This window comes from Zalophus californianus, chromosome 2 (assembly GCF_009762305.2).
Source record: "Zalophus californianus isolate mZalCal1 chromosome 2, mZalCal1.pri.v2, whole genome shotgun sequence".
NCBI lineage: Eukaryota > Metazoa > Chordata > Mammalia > Carnivora > Otariidae > Zalophus > Zalophus californianus.
In genome coordinates, this window is record NC_045596.1 from 21,491,854 (window position 1) to 21,504,481 (window position 12,628).

Here is a 12,628-nt window from a genome sequence, read left to right on the forward strand (position 1 = left end):
CACCAACAGTGTAAGAGGGTTCTGAGCACTCTCTTTTAAATGGCAACCATCCTTTTCCATTTCCCCTTTACTGTGTTTCCATAGCACTTACAACCTAAAATACCATATCATGTAATTATTTATAATGCTTGCTATTTATTGCCCCCACCATAATTAAGCTCCACAGAGAGGTTTTTTTGTTTGTTTGTGTATTTGCTTGTCTGTTTCCTTTGTGGTATCCCAAACACCAAGGACCTAGAAGAGTGCTGGTGCATAGGAGAAACAGAAGGAAAGAATTAGTGAACTGATTTAAAAAGATAACATCTGTAGATGTCCTTCAGAATGGAGCACAGAATAAAAGTAATTAAGAAATATGGCAGGTCAAATAAGTGTAGCTCAGTCTTACATCTTGTAGAAGTCAAGTAGAAGTGAATAGAGAATGGGGTAAAGGCATCATTCAAAAAGGTAATGGCTGAGACTTTTCCAGAAATGGGGATAAACAAAATTTAAATTTGAAGAAACATGACAGTCTTGAGCCATATAAATAAAAACAAACCCCAAGTTAAATATACTAAGGGAGTGGGGGAATACAGAATATAAAATAAAATTAAAGTAATAGTAGTAGTAGTAGGCAGCTAACATTTTAATAATATTCCCCATGTGCTAGGTACCGTTCAACACACTTTTTTTAAGATTTATTTATTCTAGAGAGAGAGAGAGAGCACAAGTGGGAGGGGCAAAGAGAGGGAGAGAGACTCTCAAGCAGACTCCCCCCTGACGCAGGCCTCGATCTCATGACCCTGAGATCATGACCTGAGGCAAAATCAAGAGTCAGATACTCAACTGACTGCACCACCCAGGCACCCCAACATACTTTATATATATTAAATAATCCCCACAATAGCCTTTGATGTAGATACTATTATGGTATGTATATTACACGTGAGGAAACTGAAACACCAAGAAGTCTAGTAGCTTGCCCAATGTCACCAGCTAATAAGTGGTGGAACTAGAATTTGAATGCTAGCAGTGCAGTTTCAAATTAATTCTAGATAGGTTAATGATTTTACCATAAAATGAATTTATTAGAAATGCTAGACAAGTGGCAAGATCTCATTCTTTCTTATGGCTGAGTAATATTCCATTGTATTTATATACCACACCTTCTTTATCCATTCGTCTCTCTTGTCATCTGTAGCAACATGAATGGACCTAGAGGGTATTATACTAAGTGAAATAAGTCAGACAGAGGAAGACAAATACCATATGATTTCACTTATATGTGGAATCTAAGAAAACAAAACAAATGAACAAACAAAAAACAGAAACAGAGTTATAAATACAGAGAACAAACTGGTAGTGGCCAGACGGGAGAGAGGTGGGAGGATGGGCAAAACAGGGGAATAAGGGGCACAAACTTCCAGTTATAAAATAAATACGTCATAGGGATGAGAAGTACAGCATAAGGAGTATAGTCATTAGTATTATAATGACTTTGTATGGTGATAGAAGGTAACTACACTTACTGAGGTGAGCATTGCATAATGTATAGAATTGTGAAATCACCACGTTGTACACCCAAAACTAATATAACATTGTATGTCTACTATACTTCAACAAAAAAGAGAGAGAGAAAGAGAGACCTAGAAGAGAGAGAAGAGAAGAACATGTGAATTCAGAGGCAGAGATTTCAAGCCAAGGAACACATGGAGACACCAGAAACTGGAAGGAAGAGGCAAGGGAGGGTTTTCCACCAGAAGCTTTGGAGGGAGTATGGCCCTGCAGTTCCTTGATTTTGGACTTCCAGTCTCTAGAACTGTGAGAGAATAAATTTTTGTTGTTTTAAGCCACTAAAAAAAGTGCCAGACAAAATTTCCTGTTTTAGTCAGGATGTACTAGATTATACTGCAATAGCACACAAATCCAAAATCTCAGTGGCTTAAAACAACACAGATTTTTTTCTTGCTTATGGTCATGTCCATCTGATAGGATGGGACCTAGCTCTGTGTCATCTTCACTCCAGAACCTAGGCTGGTGGAGTAACCACTATTACTGTAACCATGGTTGCTGTGAAGGGGAAAAGAGGGAACATGGTTATTGCTCTAGTTCTTGAAACTTCCATTTAGAAATTTTCAAATGACACGTATCTGTTTCATTGACTAAAGAACAAGTCACATGGCCACACCTAACCCCAAAGTGGCCAGAAAAGACAAGCTGACATATATTACCCAAGGAGAAGAACCAGAAATATTTGATGAAAACACTGAAAACTTTCATAATCTAGGTGAATATATAGAGAATATTTTAAATGTGGGGAGGAGTTTTCTAAGCATGAAAGAAAGTATTGGTAGATTTCAGCATATAAAAATTAAGAACATCTCTGTGTCAGAAATAACAAATTGAGCAAAGCCATTCATAACATATTAAGGTTAGAATTCTTCATGTGCAAAAAACTTAAACAATTTTAAAAACATCAATTTTAAAAATGGACTAAGATGATGAGCTGGAAAATAGCAAAAGAAATGCAAATGGAAAAGTGTTCAACTTTATTAGTAATAAGCAAAATGCTGCTTTTACTTATAAGATGCTGATAGCCCATTTTGTTGAGAATAATAGAAAAGGGGGGCACCTGGGTAGCTCAGTTGTTAAGCATCTGCCTTCAGCTCAAGTCATGATCCCAGGGTCCTGGGATCAAGCCCCGCATCGGGCTCCCTGCTCGGCGGGAAGCCTGCTTCTCCCTCTCCCGCTCCCCCTGCTTGTGTTCCCTCTCTTACTGTCTCTCTCTCTCTGTCAAATAAATAAATAAATAAATAAATAAATCAATCAATCAATCAATCAATCAAATCTTAAAAAAAGAATAAAAGGTGTACCATGTTATTGCTGTATTTATTAAAAACAAAGAGAAAACAGACTCTATCTAGAGGACAGTTGTGTATCAAAAGTTCTAGATTTACAATGCCCATTGCTTTGACCAGACAGCTAGTCCAGTTTTAGGAATTTAAATAAAGCTGTACATAAATATTTAGCTATAGGGAACTTTACTGAAGCATTGTTTATAGTTGGGGAAAAGCGGAAATACTTAAGGGTTCAACAATAAAAGACAGGTTAAATTAACTATTGTTTATCCCTATAGTGGCACATTTTCTGCAGCATTAAAAAACGTGGGCAGGGAATATTTATATTATTGAGAAAAAATAGATTGTAGAACTGCATACATAACTCTGCTGTTTGAAAAATGTGTGTATGTATAAAAGTAGTCTGAAAGGATATGCATCAGAATGTTAACACAGGTGGGCTTAGGGGCCCACCTAGAGACCGAAGTCCTTTTTTGATGATCTGTACTTCTGATTTTTACCATAACCTTGTATTGCTTGTATAGTCTTTTAAAATATAATAAAAATAAATCAGTGGCAATGGTTGGTACACATTTCACCGCTGGGCCTCACTGATGCTCAGTCTCCTTATCTATTCTTTTTTCTAAAGCTGGGCCCCCTTCTTATGCCTTGGACCCACAGTTTCTCCATTGGTTCCTGCTGCTAGTCCAGTCCTGACCTTGTGCCGCTCTGTTAACTGGGCATCTGACTTTTCCTGTCATTCCCAATTCTTTTCTCAGTAACGTCTTTTGAATCCCAGGTCTTCTAATACCAGGACCCAGATTTCCTGTCACTGATCACCTTGGGATGGACCTCCCGCCCCCCAAGTTCCAAGCTGGTGTCAGCAACCCGGTTCCTCCAAAGGACCTCTTTGATTCTGACTTTCTGCCCTTCCTATTTTTGTCTCTAGGCAGACACCACACTCCACCTGCTGGGCAGGACACCCAGCTCCTAAGCTGTATTGGTCTGCCACTTGTTCTCCAGCTGCCATCCCTTCTAGATGCCATGAGTTACCTTTCCTCCCACCCTGAGGAAATGCCCAACCGCCGGCTCCTGCATTCCTGCAAAGACTCTAGGTCCAGTTTCCGGCACTTCCCAGACTACTCTGTGCCACTGTAATTAACTACGGTCCCCGCTACGCATTTGTCACCGGGTTAAATTTCTCCCAGCTGTTTCTCTCTTCCAGATAGAAAACAGTAAAAGAATCAACTGGTAGTAACTTACATTATCTGCTGTTGTTCAAGGTTTGTGTGGCTAACAGTGAGAAATCTTTCGGTGAACTTTGGCCATCACCCTTGGCATCCACTATAACACTTAGCATAGGTGTACCAATAGAGGGCACTCCTCCCATTTCCAGGCACAACACTGAACTGGAAAGATTCTACCTCTGTGCCTGCCGAGCAGGGAAAAAGCAATGAATTACCTGTTATAAAACAGTGCTTAATTGTTTGTTTCTTCCACTGTTGTACCCAGGTATTACTTTGTTTTTCCCGGGATACATCTGTGTTGGGTCATTTTGCGTACAACAGTGCTTCACCACCAAAATCATACATAAGAGGTAAAATTTTAGTTACATAAAGGAAGTATTCTTTAAGACTTACAAAATCATACCAAGACTGTTATATTTGATAGCATTTATTGGTGTTGTTAATTTTTCTTTCATTGTAAAGTACTTAATAAGATTTCTCTCAGATTATTGTAACCATACTTTCACTCCTACTCACATCGGGGCCCGAGCAACTCATCACAATCACAGGCAAGTGGTTGTCAGAAGCAGCACTTAGAGTTACCTCCTTTATCTTCCCTGTTTACCTTCCCTTCTGTTGCTGTTTTTGTCATCTCTATTGACTTTTATTTTCCCTCCTAATTATGAGTTTATCACACGAATTTGCTTTTTCTACTTCTTTTTTTCCCTTCTCTATTCCTTCCCTCAAAATGGTCTACCACATTTAAAATTTGATGTAATTTATATGCTATTAGCTCTCTAATTTCTATTTGAGGGCTTTCTTCTCTATCACTAGCTGCCCACAAGGTATTGCTATTTCAATATCCTACTATCACCTGACAACAGATCTAATTTCAGCTGGAAGCCTTTCTCAATTTCTCCTTTTTATTAAGTGGTGAAACCCAGCACTGAAAGCTTATAACCCCATTGTGTATGATCGTTCTGCTGTTCCCATAAAGAAAGAAACTGTTTCTCCTGTACCTCCCAAGTCTGTCGGCCTGATTACTACAACCCATGCCCTAGGACAGGCCTATGCTACCCACTGTACTTCTGACCAACCGGCTGTAGATTGGGAGGGCCCAACAACCTGCTTTTTGGGTTCAGTTAATTTGCTAGAGCAGCTCAGAGAACCCAGGGAAACATGTACCTCTGCCAGTTTATTAAAGGGCATGATAAGACAGATGACTAGCCAGATGAAGCATACATAGGGCGAGTTCTGGGAGTGTCCTGAGCATAGGAGCTTCTGCCCCCATGGAGTGGTGGTGTGTCATCCTCCCAGTGTTGATGTGTCTGCCTACCCGGAACCTCTTTGAACGCCTTACTACTGGGATTTTATGGAGGTTTCCTCGCCTAGGCATGATCAGTTATTAACCTCATTTCCAGCACCTGTCCCCCTCTCTGGAAAATGGCAGACGGGGCTGAAAATTCCAAGGTTCTAATCATGACTTGGTCTTTCTGGTGACCAGTCCTCATCTAGAAGTCCACCAGAGTCACACCAATAGAACAACAGATGCTCCCAGTCTCTTATCACTTAGAACTTTAGAAGGGTTTTCACTAGCCCCGTATTTAGTACCCATTCTGTACCATCCATATCTCTCTCCCTCTCTATTTCTCCCTCCCTCTCTCTCTCTCACGTCCACTTTTCATTATTCTATTCTTTCCTTACTCACAAGCTCAGGACTTGTTATCTCCACCCTAACCTAAATTGTTCATGCTCCTTATTCTTGTCTCCTCTCTGCCACCACTCTCAACAAAAACAACAAAGACATTTTCATTAAAAACTTACCTTAAAGCCAAGTGCAAGAATGCATGAGACTTTTCAATAGACTTAAAGGTATTAGAAAAAAAAAAAAACTGTCAAGATAAAAGCTACCTAAATATTTCAGTGGAAGGCAGGAAATAACTCAGGACCTGAAGAGTTGAGGGAAAGCTGTTTTTTAAAACTACTTTAAACATTTGATTATGCTGAAGTTACTTTAATTTTCTGAAACAATTCTGATTTCCAATATTTAGCCTCATTCTTGGACCACATGAACTGTTTTAGGATTCAGAAAATATTACCACTATATGGTTTAAGGCATTTAATTTTTAACTTTTCAGCACATTCCAAAGGAGTGTAAACTAATGAGGCATTGCAAAGCCTAGGACTTACTTTAATGACTAGATTAGAATTATTTATAGTTAGCAAAACAAATCCATGTTTCCAAATAGATGCTTCTCTTCTTAACTGCTTAAGGAAGTTGAAAGCATTTGTTTTTTAAATTACTTTGTGTCAGTTGCTCATACTTAAGTTTATATTATTGACTTTGAGGAAGGGATTTGCTAATATCAAAAGATTAGCTGGTAGATTTTCAAATTAATTCCATATCCTTCGATGAAGTCAAAGGAGATTGTACTATAGTAGTTTTAAAATTCCATCATGAGTACATCCACAAAATTAGTTAATTTTTAAAGATTTATTTTAATCATATTGAAACCTTCTATGATTTTTCTTACAGGAAAGCTAGGACTAGAAGAATATGCAGTCTTTTATCCACCAAATGGTAAGACTAATACTATTGCTTCCTCTAGTGGGAAATAGGAAAATTACAACTTTTATAACAAATGTGACCTTGTCCACTGTTGAGATGGATAATAATTTATTATCTAAAGTAAACCTTCTATAGAATACCTATTTTAGTGAACTTTCCCATGTTTGTGGTAGGTTTGTGCAAGCCAGTGCACACCCTCTCTGGTTTTCCTTGAAACCAGTAGGGGTGTCTGTGAGAAAGCTTAGCCGACTTAGGTCTAGGGTGCTTCATTCTCCTCTAAGGGACACTGACTGGGTCCATCCAGGGCCTTCCTTTTTTTTCTTCTTTTTTTAAGATTTTATTTATTTATTTGACAGAGCGCCCAAGCAGGGAGAGCAGTAGAGCAGGGGGAGCAGAAAATGAAATCTTTTTATTTCGTAAGTACCACACTTGCCAAATTATGAGAATAACAAAGTTTAACACCAGGCAATGCACTCAACTGATTCGATCACTGTTGCAGTGAAGTCAAAGGAAGGCCTTGGGCCTGGCGGGCTCAGTCAGTTAAGCGTCTGCCTTCCGCTCAAGTCTTGATGTCAGGGTCCTGGGGACTCCCTGCTCAGCGGGGAGCCTGCTTCTCCCTCTCCTTCCGCCCCTCCCCCTGCTTGTGCGCTCTCACACTCTCTCTCTGTGTCAAATAAATAATAAAATAAAATCTCTAAAAAGATTCTGAAGAAATATATCACCAAGATAATCTATTTTGACTATATAAAGTGATCAAATGTGTAATGACTTCATTAGATATTAAGTATTCCTTCGAAATTATTGGACATTTTTTAAGATCTGCTTTTCGGAAAAACAATATAGAACATTCCTCATTATGATAATGTTAAGTAGTCCTTGTTATCTCCACTCTAACCTAAATTGCTCATGCTCTTTATTCTTGTCTCCTCTCTGCCACCACTCTCAACAAAAACAACAAAAAAATTTTCATTAAAAACTTACCTTAAAGCCAAGTGCAAGAATGCATGAGACTTTTCAATAGACTCAAAGGTATTAGGGGGAAAAAATGTCAAGATAAAAGCTACCTAAAGATTTCAGTGGAAGGCAGGAAAAAACTCAGGACCTTAAGAGTTGAGGGAAAGCTATTTTTTAAAACTACTTTAAATGCATCCTGAAGAAGTCCTTTCACCCCAGTAGAGTTAAGAACATGGGCTTTATAATCCAGCAGACGTGGGTTCAGATCCCAGTTCTACCAGCTCACCCTATGACCTTGGGGTAAGTTACATGACTTTGCTGAGCTTCAGATGGATTAAATGAGACACAATCTATAAAAAGGGCACAGTGACTGATATGTAGCCAGTGCTCAAAACATGCAGCTGCTACTGCTCTATTTCACTTCTTTGTCAACCTCCCCATGTGAAGGTCATGCTTGGCATTCAGGGCACTGTTCTGCCTATGCACCTGTCAGTTTGACCTCTCAGGTTCTTCCACGGACCATCCTCCTCTGCCCCTCTTGAAGCACCAGAGTTCCCCCATGGCCCCCCCCACCCCTCGTCTGCTGCTCTTCTGTTCACACATTTTCCTCGGGCTTTTTTACCTGCTTTCTTGGTTCTCTTTGTTCATTACTCTAAAATTTACATCTTCAATTCTGACTTCTATAATAATGACCTCAGGCTTAACATATCTCAACATGAACGCATTCGTTTGTCTTCCTATACCCACTATTTAAAAAAGAAAACAAAAACAAGATGAAATTAAGAACAAAACAAAAACTGTGCTATTTCTCTCTCAGTTCATTGTGCTCTCATCTAAGCAGTCATTCAAGCCCTAAAGCCGGGTAGTCACCCTTGTCTCCTCTCAGTCTTGCATCCGCCTCATCTAATAAGTCAACAGGGCCATCCAATTTTATCTTTAAAATGCACCTGGAACCTCTCCTCCCTCTCTTCCTCACCACAACTGCTGCCTTGTCCTCAGCCAGGCTCTACCATCTCTAGTTTATTAATTGTAATAGACACCTCACGGGCCTCTCTTTTTCCAACCTTTTCTAGCTTTGCTTTATTTTTCACAGTGCTGTCTGAGTTTTACATCTAAAAGGAAAATCTAAAAATTGCCATTTTTCTCCTTAAAGTTTTCTTAATGGCTTCCCATCTCTTCACAAGTATTGTCTAATGGCCTTTCGGCCTGGCGTTCAGGGACCTCTTTTGACTCAGGCCTCTACTCAGTCTGACGCCTAGCTTTGTATCCCCCCTTTTCCTGTTTCACTTTTCTCTTTATCATAGCAATATCAAATGATTAGCTACATACATGCACATGCACCCCGACGTACTTTCTCAGAGCTCCGTGCTGCTTCCTGCCTCATTACCTCTCCATTCGGGTGTGTGGAGAAGCCTTTCTTCACCTGGTCTCAGGGCTCACCTCAGGAAGCTTTTCAGGAAGCCTTCCCCACATCCCCACATTAGGTTAAGGACTCTTTCTTTAGGCTCCCATAGTATCCAGTGTGAAAATCTTTGATATCTCTTGTTATATTGTCTTGATATTACTTGTTTATGCTTTATCTTCTCCTCTAGATTGCAAGCTCCTTGAGGTGTAAGGCCATATTCATTTTTGTTCTCCCAGCATCTAGTCATCATAGGAGTTTAACGAGTATTTATTTGAACTAAATTACAGGATTTTTAATTTTAACATGTATTTATGTTATACTTCTGCCTCCTCAGAAACCTAATTTTCAGATAACTTTTTATGTTTATCGAAGAATCAGGAAATCAAAGGAAAAATACCTCTGAAGAGCCCAAAGAGATGTCCATGGCATCAAGTTCCTCCTCTCTCCATTCCTAGGAGAGCTTTCTCAACTTAGTTTAGAACATATTAGCTTGGGGCCCCTGGGTGTCACAGTCGGTTAAGCATCCAGCTCTTGGTTTCAGCTCAGGTCATGATCTTGGGGTTGTGAGATCGAGCCCAGCATCAGGCTCTGAGCTCAGCAAGGAGTCTGCTGGGGTTTCTCTCCCTCTCCCTCTGCCCCTCCCCTCGCTTGCTCATGGGCGCGCTTCCTCTCTCAAATAAATAAATCTTAAAAAAAAAAAAAAAAAGAACATTTTAGCTCTTACTTTACACACATGCCCAACAAGCTTGGTTTACCAGTGTTTATGCCTCCCCCACCCCATACAAAACTGGAAGCTTGGAAATGGACCTTAATAACAACAGTAGAAATGAAAATCGGAGGCTTCACAAAGGAAAACAGAAAAATAATAAACCAGCACATAAGAGAACTCCAGAAAATCAGCCTGGGACCATGTTATGTAAAAGCTCTTCAAAACGTCTCACTGGGTCGTAGCCTACTACCATAATTTAAGGCACTTTTTATTAGGAACTCAAGGCACCAAGGAAACATACTGCTGTAATAGTAATAATGGTAGCCTCAGCAGCTGTGTTCCAGGTAGCATGCTAAGCACATTGCATGTGCTTAGTCACTTAATCCTTGCAAGGCAGGTACCTTCTGAGGCAGATATGAATATTGTCCCTATTTATAAAGAAACTGAGGCATAGCGTGTCAACTTGCCCAGCTGGTGAATGTCGAAGCCAGGCTTTGAACCCAAAGCTCTTTGACTTCAGTATTCTTTATCACCATACCCTATTGCCTTGGGAAATGTTACTGTGCACACTAAAGTGTCTTTCAGAAGAAAAGGAAGGGGCTAATATAGTGAAAAAGTAGATGTGTAGAATAGGTTCTAGGAAGATTTTCATTCGGAATAAAAATAGTTTATTGCTAAATGGGGTAAACCTACAGCTGTTCATAAACTTAATTCTTCAGAATAATTTCTTCTTTCCGGTTATTTTAGAATGTTACCAGAATCAGAGAGAACTTTCCTCTCTGGGCAATGAGTCTGAAATTGCAGAGTAAGAAGAGACAAAGACTAGTCAGTGAGCTGTCCCTTAATTCTTTACTTAAGGCAATACAAAGCAACATTTTATATTACTCACTTCTGCCAAAGATAGGATTACTTTAAAATCTTAAGGACAGGGGCGCCTGAGTGGCTCAGTCGGTTAAGCGACTGCCTTCGGCTCAGGTCATGATCCCAAGGTCCTGGGATCAAGCCCCGCATCCGGCTCCCTTTGCTCAATGGGGAGCCTGCTTCTCCCTCTCCCGCTGTCCCTCCCCTGCTCATTCTCTCTCTTTCTCTCAAATAAATAAACAGAATCTTTAAAAAAAAATCTTAAGGACACCTCTGGGGTGCCTGGGTGGCTCAGTCGGTTAACGGTCTGCCTTCGGCTCAGGTCGTGATCTCGGGGTCCTGGGATCGAGCCCCACGTCGGGCTCCCTGCTCAGGGGAGAGCCTACTTCTCCCCCTCACTCTGCCTCTCCTCTCCGCGTGTTCTCTCTTGCAAATAATAAATAAATAAAATCTAAAAAATAAAAAAATAAAATCTTAAGGATACCTCTACCACCACTGGCACCAGAACTGACCTGGCTTTCTTGGTCTCAGAGGCCCACACAGAGAGGCTGGCCTACAGCTCACTGACACACTCCCCATCCCTGACCAGGCAGGTGCTTACACAGGGGCACCTCCCTGTATCTCCTTTCCTGGGGTTGAAATGACAGGCCACAGTGGCATTGGACATTACCCTCTCACCTCATTTGAGGCCTTGTTAGTGGACAGGATTTCTGTAGTAGATTCACTAAACGACTGGTAGGCAAAATGCCTGAGCTGAGGAGACTCCTCACAGGAATTATATAAGCTTCTCTTGTTTTTATTTTTTGTTCACTTTATATAACTTGTCTTTATTTATTAATTTAATACTTTAGTCCTGCTCTGGCTCCCTCTTCTATTCTAGCTGGGTGATCTGCAGTAATAACCCGAAGTACCTGCTGTCAAGGAGCTTACATTCGAGGGAGGGAGGCAAACAAAAAGCAAGTAAATAAATAGCTAATGAAAATAATTTCAGAGAGTGAGGACATGAACAATGAAGGGAAACAGTAATTGATAGTTGGGGGCGTGGCTATTTTAGGTCAGGTGATCAGGAAAAGTACTTCTAAGGAGGTAGAATATGAACAGAGACCAGAATATGCAGAGTGAGCCGTTCAAAGAGGTAGGAGAAGAACATTCCAGAGGGAGTATATAGCATGGTGAAGGGCCTAAGACAGGGCCATACCTGATGGTTTGAAGAGCAAGATGGCCAGCATGACTGGTGACAGTGAGCAAAACATAATCTGGCACAAGGTGAGGTAGGAGACTTAGGGACCAGGTCAGATAGGGAGACGGTTGATCAAAAGTTTTGTCTAGTAAGTCCAGTGTCTGGGCTGATTCCTCAGGGACAGTTTCTGTTAATTTCTTGTTTTCCTGTGAATGAGCTATCCTTTTTTTAAAATTTTAATTGCAATTAGTTAACATACAGTGTTATATTAGTACATATGTACAATATAGTGATTCAACACTTCCATACATTACTCAGTGCTCATCATGATAAGTGTATTCCTGATCCCCTTGGGCTGTACTTTCTTATTTCTTTGCACACCTGGTAAATTTTTTGTTGATAACTAGATATCTTGACTATTAGAGGGTGGTAACTAGGAATCAGATTGGCTTCCCTCCCCAGAATTTGTTGTTGCTTGTTGTGTGCTAAAAACTAATTTGTTTAGTGACTTTTCTAAACTGCTTTTGTCAGGATTGTGTTTTTTGTATTGAGTGCCCACTAAAGTCTCTGTTCCATTAGTTTAGTGGTCAGCTGATAATCTGACGGAGATTTCCCTGAACATCTGAAACCAAAAGAAAAAAAAAATTACTCCAGGCTTTGCAGGCTAGTACTCCTTCAAGGCTTAGCGAGGCCATTCATAGTTCTACCTTAGCCTTCGCTTCCTGCCTAAGCAGAGCCTAGGAGTCTGGCAGAAGTGAAAGCTGAAGTGCTTCTTAGGTCTTTTCTAGATTCCCCTGAATAGAGAGGAGCTTTTCAAAGCCTTTATCCTTCCCCAGCCTCTTCCTTCCCAGGGTTGTCAGTCTGTCTACTGCTTACCTCATCCATTGTCCTTGCTGCCCCAGGGAGCTGCA

General features: G+C 40.4%; 1 protein-coding gene across 12 annotated transcripts in view; it reads left to right on the forward strand.

Moving 5' to 3' along the window:
- Nucleotides 1–12,628, forward strand: part of TBC1D19 (TBC1 domain family member 19) — a 196,658-nt gene that overhangs the window by 112,432 nt on the left and 71,598 nt on the right. For all 12 annotated transcript variants that reach the window (XR_003520789.2, XR_003520788.2, XR_003520790.2 and 9 more), the window contains 2 exons: nucleotides 4,326–4,410; nucleotides 6,576–6,620. Coding sequence is in view for 9 of the 12 variants with exons in the window: in XM_027598894.2 (XP_027454695.1) it covers nucleotides 4,326–4,410; nucleotides 6,576–6,620 (130 nt within the window). In the remaining 3 variants the exon portion in view is untranslated. The remainder of the gene's footprint in view (nucleotides 1–4,325; nucleotides 4,411–6,575; nucleotides 6,621–12,628) is intronic.